The following is a 21,509-nucleotide window of genomic DNA, read 5'->3' as shown; positions in this document are numbered from 1 at the left end:
CTCGGAGTCAGAATCAATCGATCAATCAATCATGCTTATTGAGCACTTACTGTGTGCAGAGCACTGTACTAAGCACTTAGGAAGTACAAGTTGGCAACATATAGAGACAGTCCCTACCCAACAGTGGGCTCACAGTCTAAAAGAAGAACTTAGGTTCTAATCCCAGCTCCACCACCTGTCTGCTTTGTGACCTTGGGCAAGTCACTTCACTTCTCTGGGCCTCAGTTACCTCACCTGCCAAATGGGGATGAAGAATATGTGCCTCATGTGGGAGCCTCTTTTAGACTGTGAGCCCACTGTTGGGTAGGGACTGTCTCTATATGTTGCCAATTTGTACTTCCCAAGCGCTTAGTACAGTGCTCTGCACATAGTAAGCGCTCAATAAATACGATTGATGATGACGGGGACTGTGTCCAACCTGATTAGCTTGTATCTACCTTAGTGCTTAGTACAGTGCCCGGAACATGGTAAGCAGTTTCCTCATCTGTAAAATGGGGGTCAAATACCTGTTCTCCCTCACTCTTGGGCTGGGAATCTCATGTGGGATGGGGACCATGTCCAACCTGATGATCCTGTGTCTACCACGGAGCTTAGCACAGTGCCCTGTCAATCGTATTTATTGAGTGCTTACTCTGTGGAGAGCACTGAACTAAGCACTTGGGAGAGGACAATATAACACTTAAACAGACACATTCCCTGCCCACAATGAGCGTACGGTCTAGAGGGGGAAACGGACATTAATAGAAATAAATACATTACACTAGACTGGGAAAGAGCAGAAAGGCCAGGGGAAGACTGTCTGTGGCCGGCAAATGGCAATGAATCCAGAGCCCCTGCATCAGACCCTAGCCCTCGCTGACCTAGCCAAGGATGGCATCACTAAACCGGCCACTTATTGTTCAGTTAGTGCTATGTATTGAGCGCTTACTGTGTGCAGAGCACTCTGCTAAGCACTTGGGAGAGGATGACACAACAATACGACAGACACATTCCCTGCCCATATGATTTCCCATCCTCAAAGGCACATCGCAATGCCCGATTGGATGGGTCACAGAAGGGCTGCAGGAAGTAACTGTGGCCTCGTGGAGGGAGCATTCACCCGGGAGTCAAAGGGCATGGGTTCTAATCCCACCTCCGCCACTGGTCTGCTATGGGATCTTCTCTTTTCTGCCTCAGTTCTCTCATTAGTAAAATGTTAAGTGCTTACTATTTGCCAAGCATAGTGCTAGGGTAGATTTAAGGAAATCAGGTAATCAGTCCCTGTCCCTTGTGGGGCTCACAGGCTAATAGAAGAGAAAGAACAGCTAAATAATTCCCATTATACTGATGAAGAAACTGTGGCACAGAGATGTGAAACAACTAGTCCAAAGTCACACAGGCAAAAGGCAGAACCAGGATTACATCCCAGATACCCTGCCTCTGATGCCCATGGTCTTCACATTAGGCCATGCTGCTCAGTATGCATTACTAGCATGCAAACTAAACTTTTCCCACTGAGACGGCCCTTCCCACCTGAAAAGAAAAAGCTACTCTCCACCTAACCCAGTAACTCTTTTACCACTAGGTTACAAGTTCTTTGAAGACAAGGTCGATATCTACTTATTCTATCGTATTCTCTCAAGCATCCGCACAGAGCGAGCACTAGATAAATTCCACTTTTGGACTGAACGACTGACAGTTTCAGAAAGAAAATGATTCAGTGCTTCAGCCTTGGGAGACAAGTGGCAGAAAATGAATGTATCTGGGGTAAGAGGAGAAAAGGAGTGAGGGGTGCATTCTCTCTCCCCAGGAGCAACAGGTTGTCAAGGGAAGAGGGAAGGGAAAAGGAGGACAAAATGTAGGCCCTTGTGAAAAGCCACGCTATTGACTTCGCCCGGAAACACTGAACACAAGTAGCTGTCTATGTCCTCTGTGTTGGTTTCTTGATGCTGGATTTTTCCCTGGCATCTTTTGTCCCAGGCTCATGAAGAGCCTCATTGGCATAAACTCTTCAGTTCTGATCCATGCCCAATTAGCTCTTGTAATAGAGGATGGTCCCGTTTACTGAATACTAATCCGACGAGGGGCTAAACCAATGTGGTGAAGGGGTAGAGAAAAAGAGAGAGAGAGACTTTCGGGCCGATAGGAGGACACAAGATTAACTCCTAACTTTTAAAGGCTTTCCCACAGAGACGCAAATATGGCTAAGAAGCAAAGGCGGTTCTCGTTCAGGTCTGTTGAGATTTGCAGTAGAAGCCAGGACCGACGTGCCGAACGGGGTGTTCCGTTTGGAGCCGTGACCCCTCAGTTTATAAATCTTCAGAGTGTCAGAGCAAGGCTAAGACCCCCCCCGCATCCCCTGAAATTTTCTAGGATGCTTTGCAGGCAGGTCAAAACCATCTGCAACGTCCCAGCCTCCTCCAGAGTTTCTGGGAGCTGGCCTGCCCCCTCCTCCTCTTTCCCCAAGAAGAGGCCCTGGAGGGTTGGGTCCCCTGCCACTCGGAGAAAGAGGCAGAGATGGGGGAGTTGGATGGGTTATTTTTAAGGAAAAGCACAATCCAACACGTTCCTCTCCTCCACCCACTCCCCACCACCTCTGCATTCTTTTGTCTCTCCTCCCCATTGTTCTCCATTTCGCCCCTCTTCTGTCTCTCTCTTTCTCTTACTTTTCCTCCCAGTCCCTCCCTCTCTCCCTCCATTGCCCAGTTTATAGAACTCTGTCCTCCATCTGCCCAATGCTGAGACCGAGGCGACGGAAGACCCTGAGAGAGGGCAGTGGAAAAATGCCGATACCCTCTGTTTTCTGGAACCGAAACAGAACATCGCCGTTGTGGAGGGAAATGAAAGGGAGCCCTGAATTCACCCAGGAAGAATGCCCCACAACTTTGAAGATGCCCATTTCACCTTAAAAAACCCCTTTTCCTCTCAGGGCCAGCCCTTCTGTAAGCTCTTTGTCAGCAGGGAATATGTTTACCAACTCTATTGCACTGTATCTAGAGAAGCAGTGTGACCTAGTGGATAGAACACCAGTTCTTGAGCCAGAAGGACCTGGGTTCTAATCGCAGCTCAGCCACATATCCGCTGTAACCTTGGGCAGGTTACTTCACTTCTCTTGAGAAGCAGCGTGGCTCAATGGAAAGAGCACGGGCTTTGGAGTCAGAGGTCATGGGTTCAAATCTCAGCTCCGTCAATTGTCAGCTGTGTGACTTTGGGCAAGTAACTTCACTTCTCTCTGCCTCAGTGACCTCATCTGTAAAATAGGGATGAAGACTGTGAGCCCTCCATGGGACAACCTGATCACCTCGTAACCTCCCCAGCGCTTAGAACAGTGCTTTGCACATAGTAAGCATTTAATAAATGCCATCATCATTATTATTATTATTCTCTGTAACTCTGTTACCTCATCTGTAAAATGGGGACTAAGACTGTGAGCCCCATGTGGGACAGGTACCATGATCAACCTGATTTGCTTGTAACCACCTCAGTGCTTGGCACAATGCCTGGCAAATACTAAGCGCTTAATAAATGCCACAGTTGTTATTATTTTTATTACTGTGATTCTCCTCTGCACACAGTAGGTACTTGATAAATAGAAGCAGCAGCATGGCCTAGGGGACAGAGCCCAGGCCTGGGAATCAGAAGGTCATGGGTTCTAATCCCAGCTCTGCCACTTGTTTGCTGTGTGATCCTGGGCAAGTTGCTTAACTTCTCTGTGCCTCAGTTCCCTCATCTGTATAATGGGGATTAAAATTGTAAGCCCTGTGTGGGACGGGGACTGTGTCCAACCTGATTATCTCATATCTACCCCAGAGCTTAGAACGGTACCTGGCACCTAGTAACCACTTAACAAATGCCATAATTATTATTATTATTAATAAATACGATTGCTTGATTGATGAGGGAGATTTCCCCTCAGCATTCTCAGTGTCCCGAGGACTACCTTATTTCCTCAGAGCCAGGTTGGTGTGAAGGTGGGGAATCATCCACTCTGATCTACATCTCCAGGGCCCCAGTCCAAGTGACAAACTGATCATGATCATGGGATTTGGAGGGAGGGGTTTTGGGGGGGATTAGGGGGAGGTGTGTATGGAGTGGGGGAGGATGGGAGGGAGGTCGGGTGCCTGAACGTCAGGCCCGGTTTTCAGGGGCAGCAGGGAGAGCCCAGTGGGAATGGCAGCTGAGAAAGTGGACTAAAGGAGACCGGCTGACAGGAAAACTTGGAGCTGAGTCATTGGTTAGAGTCTGGGCCGGGAAAGAGACATTGGCATGCCTTTCCTTGCTGCCCCACCACACCTTGGGCATCCCTGGAGAAGCAGGGTTGCCTAGGGGAAAGAGCACAGGCCTAGGAACCAGAGGACCTGGATTCTAACCCAGTTCCACGACTTGCCTCCTCTGTGATCTTCGGCGAGCCATCTAATAATAATAATAATTGTGGTATTTCATTCATTCATTCATTCATTCATTCAATCGTATTTATTGAATTTCTTAAGTGCTTGCTATGTGCCGAACACTGTTCTAAGCACTGGGGTAGATAAAAGGTAATCAGGTAGGACACAGTCCCTATCCCACAAAGGGCTCACAGGCTTTTACCCTGTTTTACAGATGAGGGACCTGCGGCACAGAGAAGTAAAGTGACTTGCCTGAGGTCACACAACAGAGAAGTGGCAGAGCCAAGATTAGAACCCACACTGTAGCCACAAGGCCATGCTGCTAACTTTTCTGTGCCTCAGTTTCCTCATCTATAAAATGGGTTTTCGATCCCTGCTCCCCCTCCTACTTAGACTGTGAGCCACTTGTAGGACAGGGTCTATGTCTGACCTGATTAACTTATATCTACCCGAGGGCTTAGAACAGTGCTTAAGGCATAGTAAATGTTTAAGAAATGCAATAACAATACAAATAATAATCCTCAGTTGCGGCCCAGAGTCAGTTCCCCAAACTGTGGCCCGCGAGCCACAGTCTCTGCCATTTTCCTGCTGTGTGACTTTGGGCCCGTCATTTCCAAGCTCTTGGCCTCAGTTTCCTCATCTATAAAAGAAATAACTGCTCCCTGTGCTACAGGTCCCTGTTAGCCTCCCAGCCAGCGCCTCTACTCGCCCTCCTTAGTGGGCACCCTCTAAGCTCATTTTCCCAGCCCTTCACCACTCCGCCCACTCCCTGCTCCATCCACATGGCCTAATCAGGTTAGACAAAGGCCATTTCCCACATGGTGCTCACTGTCTGCCTGTCTACCTGTTTTGTTTTGTTGTCTGTCTCCCCATTCCAGACTGTGAGCCCGTTGTTGGGTAGGGACCGTCTCTATATGATGCCAACTTGTACTTCCCAAGCGCTTAGTACAGTGCTCTGCACTCAGTAAGCGCTCAATAAATACGATTGAATGGAATGAATGAATGGAATGGAACACCCATGCCCCATCAACCCGGCTGACCAACGGTAGCCGGCTGAGATGAGCCCGGAAAGCCCTTGGGCACCTCCCAATGAAAGCCAGGAGCTACTCTGTCCGCCTGTGCCTCAGAGGGCAGCGGGTACAGCGGGCCTGGATGCCAAAGGCCCACTAGCATTCTTCCTCTCCACCCAAACCTTCCCAACAAAAGCACGAGCCCAAGAGGATGCCGTTCCCACAGGCCACCTTTTCTGGCTTCTTACTGGGGCCCCTGACATTGCAGTTGCCGCACCCAAAGCTTTGGGGGGTTGAGGGGAGGAGGGGGAAGAGCTGGAGGCCGGTGGGACACTCACTGAGAGGCTTGAGAATGCTGCTGCTCGACTCGTCGGCGTTCTCCACGTCGGACTTATCTGAGTAATTCTCAGAGATCTTTTCCCGCTCCTTCTTCTCCTTGTGGCCAGGCTTCCTCCTGTGGCGCCGTCTCCGCCTGTAGCTCTTCGGCACATGGACCCCGATGTAGATTGTGTGATGGCCTAGAGGACAGAAGCACCCCAATCACAACACTGATTTACGTACGTATCTTTGAGCGATAAATTATTAATTACTTCTTTACTCAAATCAATGTCCGTCTCCCCCTTTAGACCGCAAGCTCGTCATGAACAGGGAACGTGTCGGCTAGTTCTGCTGCATTAGACTCTCTGGAGCACTTAGTACAGTGCTCTGCACTGACAAATGATTGGTGATCATTGGTATCCCTTTCGTAATAATTGGTGACACTGGTGACACCTGATTGGTGACACTGATTGGTGATCATTAGTATCCGTTTCATAATAAAAATAATAATTGTGATATTTGTTAAGGGCTCACTATGTATCAAGCACTGTACTTAGCGCTGGGGTAGATATAAGCAAATTGGGTTGGACACAGTCCCTGTCCCACACAGGGCTCGCAGTCTTAATCCCCATTTTACAGATGAGGTAACTGAGGCCCAGAGAAGTAAAGTGACTTACCCAAAGTCACACAGAAGACAAGTGGCAGAACTGGGATTAGAATCCAGGTACTTCTGACTCCTGAACCCAGGCTCTATCCATTAGGCCACACTCCTTCTTGTCATCAGTACATACTACATGCCTGCAGTGTTCCAGTACTGTACTGGGCACCTCCCATATGCTGAGCACTGTACCGGGAGCCTGTATAGGCTAGTGTATTATTTAACCTATAAAATACTCTCCAAATGTTTAGTAAAGTGCTCTGCACAGGTAGGTGTTCATAAATACCATTGATTAACTTTTTTTATCGTATTTGTAAAGTGTTTTCTACATGCCAGGCACTGTACTAAGTCCTGGGTTAGATACAAGCTAATCAGGTTGGACACAATCTATGTTCCACGTGGGGCTCACAGTCTTAATTCCCATTTTCCTGATGAGGTGACTGAGGCACGGAGAAGGTAAGTGACTTGCCCGTGGCCACACAGCAGCCAAGTGGCCGAGCCGGGATTACCTGCCTGGCTAATTGGGGTGCCTGAGGCAGAATGAATGTGGAGGTAAGGGCTCACAATCTTAATCCCCATTTTACAGATGAGGTAACCAAGGCCTAGGGAACTTAAGTGAGTTGACCAAGGTCAAGCACGTGGAATCTTCTTCACCCTCCCCCCCACCCACCCCCCCCCCCCCCACCCCCCCCCCCCCCCCCCCCCCCCCCCCCCCCCCCCCCCCGACCAGCCACCTGATAGTCAACACCTCTCATTGCTTTTTAGATGCTAAAACAAAACCACCTGGGGAAAACTCACTTGGTGAAAAAAATGGGATGGGTAATCCTTTTTAAACTCTGCTTCTGAAGAAGCAATCAAGCAGTTGTATTTATTGAGCACTCTGCTTCTGAAGAAGCAATCAAACAGTGGCATTTATTGAGCACTCCCTATGTGCAGAACACTGGTCTAGGCACTTGGGAGAGCTCCATAGAGTTGGTAGATAATAATAATAATAATAATAATAATAATGGCATTTGTTAGGTGCTTACAGTTTTATTACTCTATTTATTTTACTTGTACATATTTACTATTCTATTTATTTTGGTAATGATGTGTATCTAGCTTTACTTCTATTTATTCTAATGACTTGACACCTGTCCACATGTTTTGATTTGTTGTCTGTCTCCCCCTTCTAGATTGTGAGCCCGTTGTTGGGTAGGGACCGTCTCTATATGTTGCCAACCTGCACTTCCCAGGCACCTAGTACAGTGCTCTGCACACAGTAAGTGCTCAATAAATACAATTGAATGAATGAATGAATGTGCCAAGCACTGTTCTAAGCACTGGGGGTGATACAAGGTAATCGGGTTGTCCCACCTGGGGATCACAGTCTTAATCCCCATTTTCGAGATGAGGTAACAGGCACAGAGAAGTGAAGTGACTTGCCCAAAGTCACACAGCTGACAAGTGGCAGAGCTGGGATTAGAACCCATGAACTCTGACTCCCAAGCCCATGACCTTTCCACTGAGCCACGCTTTTTCTAGATGTGATCCCTGTCTGCAGAAGCTTACAACATAGTGGGGAAGACAAAAACAAAAATTGAATACAGTTGGGGGAAGCAGAGGAGAATGAGATGTCCTAAAGTCTGGGGAGGACTGAAAAGGGAGGGGGAGAATTATAGTGTTCAGAGGGCACAGGTTCAGGGGGAAAGGCTGTGGAAGAAGAGAGAGTGACTCGGGTGGGGAGATGAGAGGTTCATTCATTCATTCAATCGCATTTATTGAGCACTTACTGTGTGCAGAGCACTGTAATAAGCGCTTGGGAAGTACAAGTTGGCAACATATAGAGACAGTCCCTACCCAACAGCGGGCTCACAGTCTAGAAGGGGGAGACAGACAACAAAACAAAACATATTAACAAAATAAAATAAATGGAATAGTAAATATGTACAAGTAAAATAGAGTAATAAATATGTACAAACATATATACAGGTGCTATAGGAAGGGGAAGGAGGTAATCAATCAATCGTATTTATTGAGTGCTTCCTGTGTGCAGAGCACTGTACTAAGCACTTGGGAAGTACAAGTTGGCAACATATAGAGACAGTCCCTACCCAACAGTGGGCTCACAGTCTAGAAGGGGGAGACAGAGAACAAAACCAAACATATTAAGAAAATAAAATAAATAGAATAGATATGTACAAGTAAAATAAATAGAGTAATAAATATGTACAAACATATATACATATATACAGGTGCTGTGGGGAAGGGAAGGAGGTAAGACGGTGGGGATGGAGGGGGGCGAGGGGGAGAGGAAGGAGGGGGCTCAGCCTGGGAAGGCCTCCTGGAGGAGGTGAGCTCTCAGTAGGGCTTTGAAGGGAGGAGGTTAGTCAGGGAAGGCTTCCTGGGGGAGACGTGATTTGAGTAGGGCTTTAGAAATGGGGAGGGTGGTGGACTGTCAGATACAAAGCGGGAGGGGGCTTCAGGCAGATCATGAGCAGGGGATCAAGGAAGAGAGAGATTAGATCAAACCCAAGTGACTAGGTTGGTGTTAGAAGAGCATAGCACTTAATACAGTGCTCTGCACACAGCAAGCGGACTATAAATCCAAATGATTGACTGGCTGATAAAAGGGTGTAGCCTGTGAGGTGATATTTTACCCAATCGAGTAAGCCAAGAAAGAGCCAGGATTTCCCAGCTAGGCATCCCAGTTGTTGCTTGGCTTCAACCCCAGAGGAATCGTTGCCCTGCATGGCGAAAACCCGGTTTGGGGAGTAATGAGAACAATGCCCATAAAAGATGCCCATAACTGAAAATCAGATTAGATCATCTCATTTAACGTTCTCATTTCACACTTCTCTAGGCATAATGCCTTGATGACAGCTTCCCAGACTATATCACGTACCCACATGTAACACATGCCCACACAACGGGTCTAGTTTAAAGAGCCATAAATAACTGAACAGGGGAGCTAATCGGGTGCATCTTAAACCGCTGTAAGTCATAGGGGTGTTTCCTTTATCTGGCTGAGGTGAAGGGAATTATATTCTCCTCCAAAAGGCTTTTGAGAGAGGCCAATCCAATCCAATCCAACCCCCAACCCGGGGGTTTCCTTCTCAGCCTCCCCCAGAGCTCCCGATGACCTGACTCTACAATTGTAGGAACTTTGGGGAAGTTCCCTCCAACCCTGAGGGACCCTGAGACAGAAAACCACCATCTTAACCTCCAGGAAAAGAAAGTGCTGGTGGAATAGAGGGACAGTATGGCCTAGTGGATTGAGCCCTGGCCTTGGAGTCAGAGGAGCTGTGTGACCTCAGACAAGCCACTTAACTTCTCTGGACCTCAGTTTCCTCATCTGTAAAATGGGAATTCAATCCCTGTTCTTCCTCCTACTTGGATTGTGAGCCCCATGTGGAACACGGACCGTGTCCGACCCGATGATCAAGCCCCAGTGCTTAGTACAGTGTCAGATACATCATCAGTGCTCAACAAATACCACAATCGTTATTTTTAGGAAATTAGGGAGACTCAACTCTCGAAGTAAGTGAACCAATGGACCCAAGGCGGGGCATTATCAAGCTGGACCATTCTTGGAGAAGTGGTTCTCATGGGAAAGCTAGATTGTACTAGGAAGTAGGAAATGTCTCAGAAACAAAGGGAATTAAGAAACAGTGTCAATTGTCTCCTGCCTGCCAGGCCGAGGAGAGGGGCCAAAGAGGCTTTATCGCAAAATTCACAACAGTGTAAACAAACGCCGGCCCATTCCTTCAAGTAAATCAAAAGGGAAAAAAAATCTCTTCGTGAGTCACCTCCCTTCAAGAGCTGGGAAAGAATAAAGGCCTCGATTCAAGACTTGGGGAGGGGCCCCCTTCCCCACCTAACCCTTGAGCCATTAAACACGGGCTCTACTGTACTAAGTGGAAACGAAGCAGTGTAAGTGGTTTTCCTGTCCAGATGCAATTTGTCTTGCTTTCCACAGCATGCACGGTGCACAGACCGCAAAGATGAAAGAGACATGATCTTGGCATGGCCCTGACCACAGGATTAAGGTGACATAGGACCAGTGGCCTGAGTGGAAAACTCCTCGTCTTGGGGAGTATCCAAAGTCAGTCAGTCATTCCATCGCATTTATTGAGTGCTTACTGTGTGCACTATACTAAGTGCTTGGGAGAGTGCAATATAACAGAGAAGCAGCGTGGCTCAGTGGAAAGAACCCAGGCTTTGGAGTCAGTGGTCATGGGTTCAAATCCCGGCTCTGTCAACTGTCAGCTGTGTGACCTTGGGCAAGTCACTTAACTTCTCTGTGCCTCAGTTACCTCATCTGTAAAATGGGGATTGACTGTGAGCCCCCCGTGGGACAACCTGATCACCTCGTATCCCCCCTGCGCTTAGAACAGTGCTTTGCACATAGTAAGCATTTAATAAATGCCATCATCATCATCATAACAGACACATTCCTTGTCCACAATGGGTATACAGTCTAAAGTGAAGAAAAGGATCCACCGTGCGAACTATACATCTCCCTCCTTTCCTGCACCTGTCTTCTCATCAGGCACCTGGCTCCCAGATGGCTGTTGGCTGCTTGTGGGCTTGTCTCTTATGTATGTCTACTCTCTCGCCCCTTTAACTATTGTCGATTTGTCAATTTGTGCCTGCTTGACTTCCCCATTAGAGGGTATGCCCCTGTGGGGAGTGAGGGTATACTCTCCTTCTCCAGTGCAGGGCTCTGCATGCAGACATTATTCAGAGTGATGGTTTGTTAGACTGTCCTGGGGTCCCCCTGAGTTGGAGAGAACTTCCCCAAGTGTCCTACGATTGAAGAGTGAGTTGGGGTCTCTCACCCGAGCCACCGGGAGCTCCGGGTGAGGATGTTGCCATCTTAAAGAGAATCCTGCTGCAGGCAGTGGAAGTTCTGAGGGGATGCTATATATGACTTTCTGAGGTGCTCAGGAGCACCCCCCCCACACACACTTGAAAGCCCCATGGGGACAAGAAGCAGGTAAGGGGGTCCCCCCCAGACTGAGGGAGCCAATTTCCTTTCCCTGATCTTCTCTATGCAGCCCTCCTTTTCTTAATGGTATTTGTTAAGCGCTTTTTATGTGCCATGCCCTGTACTAAGCACTGGGGTAGATAAAAGGTATTCTGGTTGGACACAGTCCCTATCCCAAACAGGATTCACAGTCTTTGTAGAGGGAGTAGGACTTAATTTCCACTTTACAGATGAGATAATTGAGGCCCAGAGAAGTGAAGTGACTGACTTGCCCAAGGTCATATAGCATGACAAGAGGCGGAGACAGGATTATAATCCACGTCCTTTGACTCCTAGGCCTAGCTTCTATCCATTAGGCCACACTGCTTCCTCTGAGAACCCCACTCCTGTTATCTACTCTAACCGTCCCACCATCAGCAGACAGATGGAAAGTCAAATGGTCAGCGTGACAGAAAAGCACATCACCAATATCAGCATGGCCTTGTGAATAGAGCACAGGCTGGGAGTCAGAAGGACCTGGGTTCTAAACCCAGCTCCACTACTTGTCTGCTGGGTGACCTTGGGCAAGTCACTTTACTTCTCTGGGCCTTAGTACCTGTAAAATGGAGATTAAGACTCTGAGTCCCATGTGGGATTTGGACTGTTTCCAACCTGATTTGCTTGCACTGACCACCATGCTTAGTACAGTGCCTGGAACGTAATAAGGGCTTAACAGATACCACAGTTATTATTCTTATGTGCTGAAAAATGCAGTGGGACAAACTTGACTCTGGGAGTTTTTCATTCATTCATTCATTCAATCGTATCTATTGCGCGCTTACTGTGTGCAGAGCACTGTACTAAGCACTTGGGAAGTACAAGTCAGCAGCATATAGAGACGGCCCCTACCCAACAACGGGCTCACGGTCTAGAACGGGGAGACAGATAACAAAACAAAACATGTAGTTAGGTGTCAAAATCATCAGAACAAATAGAATTATAGTTTTTAATACCCCTCCTGCTCCTCTAATCATCCTGTTGCCTCTGCTGTTGATTGGTCTGGGCCAGACTGACCGCTGGGCCCATGTTTCCCTCTGCCCCAGGCAGCAGCCTAGTGGGGTGTTCTTGGTTGGCATGAACAATCAGTGGTACTTTCTGAGCGCTTACTGTGTGCAGAGCATTGTACTAAGTGCTTGGGAGCATGCAACAGTTGGTAGATATGTTCCCTGCCCACAAGGAGCTTACTGTCTAATTAGTGGTGCTTACTGAGTGCTTACTATATGCACAGCACTGTACTAAGTGATTGAGAGAGTTATTAACAACAGAATTAGTGGACACACTCCCTACCCGTAACGAGCTTACAGTGGGTGGGCAGGGGAGTGGGAAAGGGTCTACAGGGTCTTTTTACTGAAACCCAGTTCTCTTCCTCCCCAAGAGTGTCAGGAGAATTGACAATCATTCTGAACCAAAGTGCCTCAAGCCTGAAGGGAAGACAAGGCGGTGTAGACTTGAATGAAAGCAATATCATTAATACTGGAAAAGAGTGATTTGCCTGAGAGATCAAATCTTTCAGCAATAAAAGAGCTAAGAAGATAAGACTCTCCTGATCAGGGGGATCAGGAGCCCCGGACCCTCCACTTCAAATACTTAGGTATGGATGGATTTTCAATTGTATATTCAGTTACTTATTCTGATTTCTCAGTTCATAAACACCTTTACGTCCATCTCTCCCATTAGAGTGGAAGCTCTCTGTGTACTTCCCAAGCGCTTCTGTATTTCCCAAGTGCTTAGTACAGTGCTCTGCACACAGTAAGCGCTCAATAAATACAATTGAATGAATGAATGAATGAATGAATGCAGTGAACATGTCTACCTGTCTTAGTTCTCCAAGCACTTGGGACAGAGCACCGCACCCTGTGGGAGCTCAATAAATACCTGTACTACTCCATCCGCTTTCTCTGCCTCTTCACCCTAGGCACCAGAAAGCGAAAATACAATCTTCTGCCTGGAAGTTCATTAGGGAAGCCACGTGGCCTAGTGGAAAGAGCACAGGCTTGGGAATCAGTGACCTTGGGCAAGTCACTTAGCTTCTTTGTACCTCAGTTTCCTCATCTGTAAAATGGGGATCAATACCTGATCTTCCTCTCCCTGAGATTGCAAGACCCACATGGGACAGGGACTGCATCCGACCTCATTATCTTGTCTCTACTGCAGGGCTTGGCAACAAAGCGACCTCTTAACAAATACCGCAGCATGACCCAGTGGAAAGAATCTGGGTTTGGGAGTCAGAGGACCTGGGTTCTAATCCCAACTCTGTTCATTATCTGCTATGTGACCCTGGGCAAGTCACTTAATTTATCTATGCCTCCTTGGTTTCCTCTTCTGTAAAATGGGCTTTCAATACCTGTACTCCCTTGTACTTAGACTCTGAGTCCAATGTGGGACAGGGACTGTGCCCAATGTGATGACCTTGTATCTACCCCAGAGATTAGAACAGTGCTTGGAACATAGCAAGCACTTAACAGATGCCATTATCATTACTACAATTATTATCATCATTAATATTATCATTAGCCACTGTCTCAGGAGGAGAGGACACAGGGGCATCTGAGAGAAGGAGAGAACACAGGAATAAGGACAACACCCGAGAAAAGGAGAGGTAAAGAATATTTTCCAACGTGGCACGGGAAGGAAAGATAGATCCAGGATGTATACAGTATTTTTTAAAAGCAACAGTCAAAACTGTGAGGCATTTTCAGTCAAATGTAGGCTCGACATATGTTTGTTGAGACGCGGAGTCAGGAAGGACACAGAGAGTCTTTATTCTGGCAATGTCCGTGGATCATATGTTCAGAAGAAGACACGGCCTGCTTCTTCTCTGAACAGATGGTGCCAGTTGCCAGTAAACTCAGAATGTCTTGAGTGTGTCCATCGTAATCTAGAACACCCTGGTACCGATCGTCATAAAACCTTTGGGCTACTGCCTTTGTTGGCTGCCCTGGCTAGCCACAAATCACAGGGCAGATTGGGCATTCCCTTGTAGGAATGACACCATTGTAAGAATGACACAATCGATCAATCGATCGCTTTTATTGAGCTCTTACGGTGTACCGTACTAAGCACTTGGGAAGAGTACAATATAACCCACTTACATGTTCCCTGCCACAAAGAAATATCCAGTCTAGAGGAAATTGGAAATATCTGGGGCTCAGATTCCCAAGAAAATGACAACCGGCCTGACACTGCACGGAACCACCAAGCGGGTCACCACCCCTCAACCCAGAAAGAGACTCTGGAACCAGAGGTAGGGTAGACAAAGTCTTAGTTATGCAGCTCCAGTAAGGAACCCCTAACTGTAGGGGTTCCTCAAGGGTCAGTTCTTGGTCCCCTTCTGTTCTCTAACTACACTCACTCCCTTGGTGAACTCATTAAATCCCACGACTTCAACTGTCATCTCTACGCTGATGACACCCAAATCTACATCTCCACCCCTGCTCTCTCTCCCTCCCTCCAGGCTCGTGTCTTCTCCTGCCTTCAGTACATCTCCATCTGGATGTCTGCCCATCATCTAAAACTCAATATGTCCAAGTCTGAACTCTTTATCTTCCCTCCCAAACCCTGCCCTCTCCCTGACTTTCCCGTCACTATAGACGGCACTACCATCCTCCTCGTCTCACAAGCCCACAACCTTGGTGTCATCCTCGACTCCACTCTCTCGTTCACCCCACACATCCAATCCATCACCAAAACCTGCTGGTCTCACCTCCGCAACATTGCCAAGATCCGCCCTTTCCTCTCCATCCAAACCGCTACCTTGATGGTTCAATCGCTCATCCTATCCCAACTGGATTACTGCATCAGCCCCTTCTCTCATCTCCCATCCTCCTGTCTCTCCCCACTTCAGTATATACTTTACTCTGCTGCCCGGATCATCTTTGTCCAGAATTGCTCTGGGCATGTTACTCCCTTCTTCAAAAATCTCCAATGGCTGCCTGTCAATCTATGAATCAAGCAAAAACTCCTCATTCTTGGCTTCAAAGCTCTCCATCACCTCGCCCCCTCCTACCTCACCTCCCTCCTCTCCTTCTCCAGCCCAGCCCGCACCCTCCGCTCCTCTGCCGCTAACCTCCTCATTGTACTTCGTTCTCACCTGTCCCGCCATTGACCCCCGGCCCACGTCCTCCCCCGGCCTGGAATGCCCTCCCTCCACACATCCGCCAAGCTAGCTCTCTTCCTCCCTTCAAAGCCCTACTGAAAACTCACCTCCTCCAGGAGGCCTTCCAAGACTGAGCCCCCTTTTTCCGCTCCTCCTCCCCATGCCCCCGCCCTACCTCCTTCCCCTCCCCACAGCTCCTGTATATCTATTTGTACAGATTTATTACTCTATTTTACTTGTACATATTTACTATTCTATTAATTCTATTTATTTTGTTAATGATGTGCATATAGTTTTAATTCTATTTATTTTGACGATTTTGACACCTGTCTACATGTTTTGTTTTGTTATCTGTCTCCCCCTTCTAGACTGTGATCCCATTGTTGGGTAGGGACCGTCTCTATGTTGCCGACTTGTACTTCCCAAGCGCTTAGTACACAGTCAGTGCTCAATAAATATGATTGAATGAATGAATGAACGACGGGCTTATAGATATGCCAACGGTAAGAGAAGACCTTGGCAGTTGTGGGTGCCTGAGGCTCCCCCTGCCTTCAAAGCCCTCCTGAAAGCTCACTTCCTCCAGGAAGCCTTCCCAGACCAAGCCCCCCTTGTCCTCTGCTCCTCCTCCCCTCCCCATTGCCCTGACTCCCTCCATCTGCTTCTACCCCCCATCCCAGCCCCACAGCACTTGTGTATATATGTACATATTTATTACTCTATTTTATTAATGATGTATATATAACTATAATTCTATTTATTTATATTGATGCTATTGATGCCTGTCTACTTATTTTATTTTGTTGTCTGTCTCCCCCCTTCTAGACTGTGAGCCCGTTGCTGGGTAGGGATTGCCTCTATTTGTTGCCGAATTGCACTTTCCATGTGCTTAGTGCAGTGCTGTGCACACAGTAAGCGCTCAATAAATATGAGTGAATGAATGAATGAATGAATGCAAAGTGGTAATCAAGTGCCTACAGGCTCCTCCCTTACTGAGCTACCTGGATGAAAACAAGCCAGTTTTCCAATTTGAGGGGGACACAGGGAGATGGGGAGCCTGAACGCAGCTACAGCTTCACTCCATCAAGTGGCAGCTGTTTCCAGGGAGAGGATGCCCCCCTAAAATCACATCCCCTAAAATCACATTGCCAAGATCCGCCCTTTCCTCTTCATCCATACCACTACCCTGCTCATTCAAGCTCTCATCCTATCCCGTCTGGACTACTGCATCAGCCTTCTCTCTGATCTCCCATCCTCGTGTCTCTCTCCACTTCAATCCATACTTCCTGCTGCTGCCCGGATTATCTTTGTCCAGAAACACTCTGGGCATATTACTCCCCTCCTCAAAAATCTCCAGCGGCTACCAATCAATCTGCGCATCAGGCAGAAACTCCTCACCCTGAGCTTCAAGGCTGTCCATCACCTCGCCCCCTCTTACCTCACCTCCCTTCTCTCCTTCTACAGCCCAGCCCGCACCCTCTACTCCTCCGCCGCTAATCTCCTCACCGTACCTCGTTCTCGCCTGTCCCGCCATCGACCCCCGGCCCACGTCCTCCCCCGGGCCTGGAATGCCCTCCCTCTGTCCATCCGCCAAGCTAGCTCTCTTCCTCCCTTCAAGGCCCTACTGAAAGCTCACCTCCTCCAGGAGGCCTTTCCAGACTGAGCCCCTTCCTTCCTCTCCCCCTCGTCCCCCTCTCCATCCCCCATCTTACCTCCTTCCCTTCCCCACAGCACCTGTATATATGTATATATGTTTGTACATATTTATTACTCTATTTATTTATTTATTTATTTTACTTGTACATATCTATTCTATTTATTTTATTTTGTTAGTATGTTTGGTTTTGTTCTCTGTTTCCCCCTTTTAGACTGTGAGCCCACTGTTGGGTAGGGATTGTCTCTATATGTTGCCAATTTGTACTTCCCAAGCGCTTAGTACAGTGCTCTGCACATAGTAAGCGCTCAATAAATACGATTGATGATGATGATCCCCTCCAAGAAGCCTTCACTGATCGGGCCCTAATTTTCCCTATCCGCCCTCCCCTCTACGTCGTCTGTGCACTTGGCTGTGGACATCAGTACAAATAAATAAAAGTACAGATATATACATAAGTGCTGTGGGGCTGAGAGAGGGGGAAGAGCAAAGGGAACAAGTCAGGGTGATGCAGAAAGGAGTGGGAGATGAGGAAAAGTGGGACTTCAGTCAGGGAAGACCTCTTGGAGGAGATGTGCCTTCAGTAAGGCTTTGAAGTCAGGGGAGAGTCATTGTCTGGCAGATTTGAGGAAGGAGGGTGTTCCAAGCCAGAGGTAGAGTTTGGGCTTACAGTCTAGAGGATAGAAGCGGGTTTCTCTAACTGTTCCTCAAACCCGCTAACTCTGCACCCAGGCCAAAGTCCAGCTCTTTGGGGAGCCCAGAGCCCACTACATGCAATCTCTGTTTCAATTTCAAGCTCCCCAGGATAAACGGCGGCGACACCTGCTCCCAAAGAGGCCATGCCGATTCCCCCAGGCTCACTGTGGGGGCCTGGCCCTCCCACCCTCAAGCCGCAGACGAATACCAGCTGGTTTCCAGAGGGATGCTGAGGAAGGCAAAATCAAGAGAGCTTTCAAAAATAAAATCGCTCTAGGAGAAGAGGGGGCGGACAGCATGGATCTGGGACAGGGTGCTAGGAGACTGCTGAGATTTTTACGATTTCAAAGGAAAAACTCCAGCGCTTTGCCCCACTCAGTGGCATTGGGCACTTTGGCAGAGGGTGGGAGTGGAGGGGGAACCTGCTGCAACTGGGGTCGGAGGATGGACAGGGCATGGACAATGGTGAGATATTAATCCCTGGCCTTCTCCCTCGACGAGCCCGAGAACTCCAATGACCCCTCAGTCTCCAGCTACATACTTTCAATCAATCAATGATATTTATTGAGTGCTTACTGTGGGCAGAGCACTGACTCTGCATTGTAGTCAGAGTGCAATACAGTTGATAGACAAGATTCCTGCCATCAAAGAGCTTACCATCTAGTGGAGGAGACTGACATTAAAATAAGTTAAAGATAGGAACCAACTAAAAGACACACACCTAAACGGCATGGCCTAGATGAAGGAGCACGGGACTGGGTGTCAGCGGACCTGGATTCTAATCTCAGATTCCCCCACTTGTCTGCTGGGTCACCTTGGACAAGTCACTTTATTTTGTGCTTCAGTTCCCTCATCTGCAAAATGAGGATTCAATACCTGTTCTCCCTCCTACTTAGATTATGAGCCCCATGTGGGACCTGTGAGCCTGTTGCTGGGTAGGGACCGTCTCTATATGTTGCCGACTTGTACTTTCCAAGCACTTAGTACAGTGCTCTGCACTCAGTAAGCGCTCAATAAATACGATTGAATGAATGAATGATTAGCCTGTATCTACCCCAGTGCTTAGGGCAGTGCTTGGCACATACTTAACAGATACCACAATCATTATTCCCTCTACACTGTAACCTCCTTGTGGTCAGGAAACGTTGTCTACCCATTCAGTTGTATTGTACTCTCCCAAGTGCTTAGTGCAGTGCTCTGCATACAATAGAAGTGCTCAATAGACACCGTCAATGATTGACAATGATGATAAGTCCTGTGGGCGGTGGAGGCGAGGTGAGAGCCTACGTGGCAGATTAGTCAGAGAAGGTTTCCTGGAGGAGAGGTAATTTTAGTAGGGCTTTGAAGATGGAGAGAAGTCTTTCCTTACCATCCTGAACCTACCCAGCGACACGGGGCCAAGGAAGATGTCGTGATCCCCATGGCAACCTGAAAGACTCCCCAGTGAGAACCTTGAGAAACTTCTTCAGCCATTTCCTCCTGACATACTTTTTCTCCTGCCTTTTATAACTTCCTCCCTCCACCTGCTCCCATTTCTGCTCCCCTAGTAATAAGAGTAATTATTAAGCACATAGCGGGGGGGTGCAAGAGCACTGTACTAAACTCCAGGAGAGAAAACACAGTTGGGAGTTGGCTGGAGTCCCTGTCCAGCTGAGGGCTCACAATCTAACAGAGTTTTATGAGGGCAGGGAGCCTGAATTTTGCTTCAGTGGGATGCACAGTTCTGCCGTATTACACATTTCCAATGCACATTACGGCTAAAAAGTGATGGGTTGACGTGCCACGTTGAAGCAAACGTGCTTATGGCGTGTGCAGGTTTGGACCTAATATCTTCTTACTTTTACTGTGTTTAGTACAGTGCTCAGCCCACAGTAGGGGTCTAGTACAGTCCTCTTTCAAGAGCCCTTCCCTGATTAAGCCCCCTTTCCTCTTCCCTCATTTTCTTCTGCATCGCCCTGACTTGCTCCCTTCATTCATCTCCCCGTCCAGCCCCACAGCACTTATGTCCTTATCTGTCATTTATTTATTTATATTAATGTCTGTCTCCCCTTCTTTATTGTAAGCTCGTTTTGGGCAGGGAATGTGTCTGTTTATTGTTACACTACACTCTCCCAAGCGCTTAGTAGTGTTCTGCACGCAGTAAGCGCTCGATAAATATGATTGAATGAATGAATGAGTGAATCCCCGGCACACAGTAGGAGACCAGTAAAGGGCCCGGCACACAGAAGGAGTCCAGTTCAATGCCCAGATCACAGTAGGGGCTCAGAATTGTGCCCAACACACAGTAGGGATACAATACTGTGTGCCAGGTACAATGAGAAGCAGCGTGGCTCAGTGGAAAGAGACCGGGCTTTGGAGTCAGAGGTCATGGGTTCAAATCCCAGCTCTGCCAACTGTCAGCTGTGTGACTTTGGGCAAGTCACTTCACTTCTCTGTGCCTCAGTTCCCTCATTTGTAAAATGGGGATTAAAACTGTGAGCCCCCTGTGGGACAACCTGATCACCTTGTAACCTCCCCAGCACTTAGAACAGTGCTTTGCACAAACTAAGTGTTTAATAAATGAATAAATGCCATTATTATTACTAATACAGTGCCTGGCACATAGTGGGGATCCAGTACATTGCTCAGCACACAACAGGAGCTTAATGAAGTCAGCGCTGATCGAATGAATTGGACTAGGTTGAAGCTCATAAATGATTAGAGGAAAAAGCTCATTTATCTTCCTTTCCTTTTCCCTTCCAAGACTGGCACCTAGGGTGGGTGGTGTGGGGAGGCAGTGGAGGGCAAGGGGGTTCAGGGAGAGAGGGCAGGCTCACTGCTGCCTTCCCCAGCCCCTCACCAACGAGGAAATGCAGAAGCGCCATTGTTCTCTCAGGGAACGATGCCAGGCGAGATGGAGAGCCCAAACAGGCCCCCACAGGCCCAGCCCCGGGGAGCTCCCTCAGCCGGGAGCCGACATGGGAGCCGAGCCGCCGAGACCTGCCCTCCGTTCGCCCGGGTAAGGTGGGAAGGGAAGGGAACTGAGTCTCAAGGGATGAACCCAGCCCCGTGGTCACTGAGGATATCTTGCAGATGTTGTGGTACAATCCGCTCCTGATGCCCGTTAAACGGGAGACCCAAGGAGACAAGTGAGCAATGGATTCATTGGTGGTGTTTATTAAGCATTTACTATGTCAGAGCACTGTACTAAGCACTTAAAAGATGGCTATAGTGTCCTATATTCATTAGAGATGAGGCCTTGAATTTATACATTATGTGACAGGGACCTGAAATTGCTTCACCTAGCCCACATCCTGCCTCTGGCCTGGAATGCCTTCCCTCCACATATCCGACAGACAATTACTATCTCTACATCCTTCAAAGCCTTATTGAAGGCACATTTCCTCCAAGAGGCCTTCCGTGACTAAGCCCACTTTTCTTTTTCTTCCACTCCGCTCTGAGTTGCCTTGACTTGCTCCCTTTATTCATCCCCAGGCCCAGCCCCATAGCACTTATGCACATATAATAATAATAATGATGGCATTTATTAAGCACTTACTATGTGCAAAGCACTGTTCTAAGTGCCAGGGGGTTACAAGGTGATCAGGTTGTCCCATGTGGGGTTCAGAGTCTTAATCCCCATTTAATAGATGAGGGAACTGAGGCACGGAGAAGTGACTGTGAGCCCGCTGTTGGGTAGGGACCGTCTCTTATGTTGCCAACTTG

The 21,509-nt window shown here is 48.0% G+C and overlaps 1 protein-coding gene and 1 long non-coding RNA gene across 4 annotated transcripts in view; one reads left to right on the top strand and one right to left on the bottom strand.

The window, feature by feature from the left end:
- Positions 1-13,027, top strand: part of LOC119939113 — a 42,528-nt gene extending 29,501 nt beyond the window's left edge. The window contains exons 4-5 of the long non-coding RNA XR_005454641.1: positions 5,824-5,934; positions 12,737-13,027. This is a non-coding gene — a long non-coding RNA (uncharacterized LOC119939113). The remainder of the gene's footprint in view (positions 1-5,823; positions 5,935-12,736) is intronic.
- The window catches only part of SLC4A4 (solute carrier family 4 member 4), a 355,442-nt gene that overhangs the window by 231,834 nt on the left and 102,099 nt on the right, over positions 1-21,509 (bottom strand). For all 3 annotated transcript variants that reach the window (XM_038758874.1, XM_038758873.1, XM_038758875.1), the window contains exon 3: positions 5,716-5,895. In XM_038758874.1, the coding sequence (XP_038614802.1) occupies positions 5,716-5,895 (180 nt within the window). The remainder of the gene's footprint in view (positions 1-5,715; positions 5,896-21,509) is intronic.

The sequence above is a fragment of the Tachyglossus aculeatus genome, chromosome 17 (genome assembly GCF_015852505.1).
Source record: "Tachyglossus aculeatus isolate mTacAcu1 chromosome 17, mTacAcu1.pri, whole genome shotgun sequence".
Taxonomy (NCBI): domain Eukaryota; kingdom Metazoa; phylum Chordata; class Mammalia; order Monotremata; family Tachyglossidae; genus Tachyglossus; species Tachyglossus aculeatus.
The sequence above is the reverse complement of the archived record's forward strand: the minus strand, read 5'-3'. Positions and strand labels throughout refer to the sequence as shown.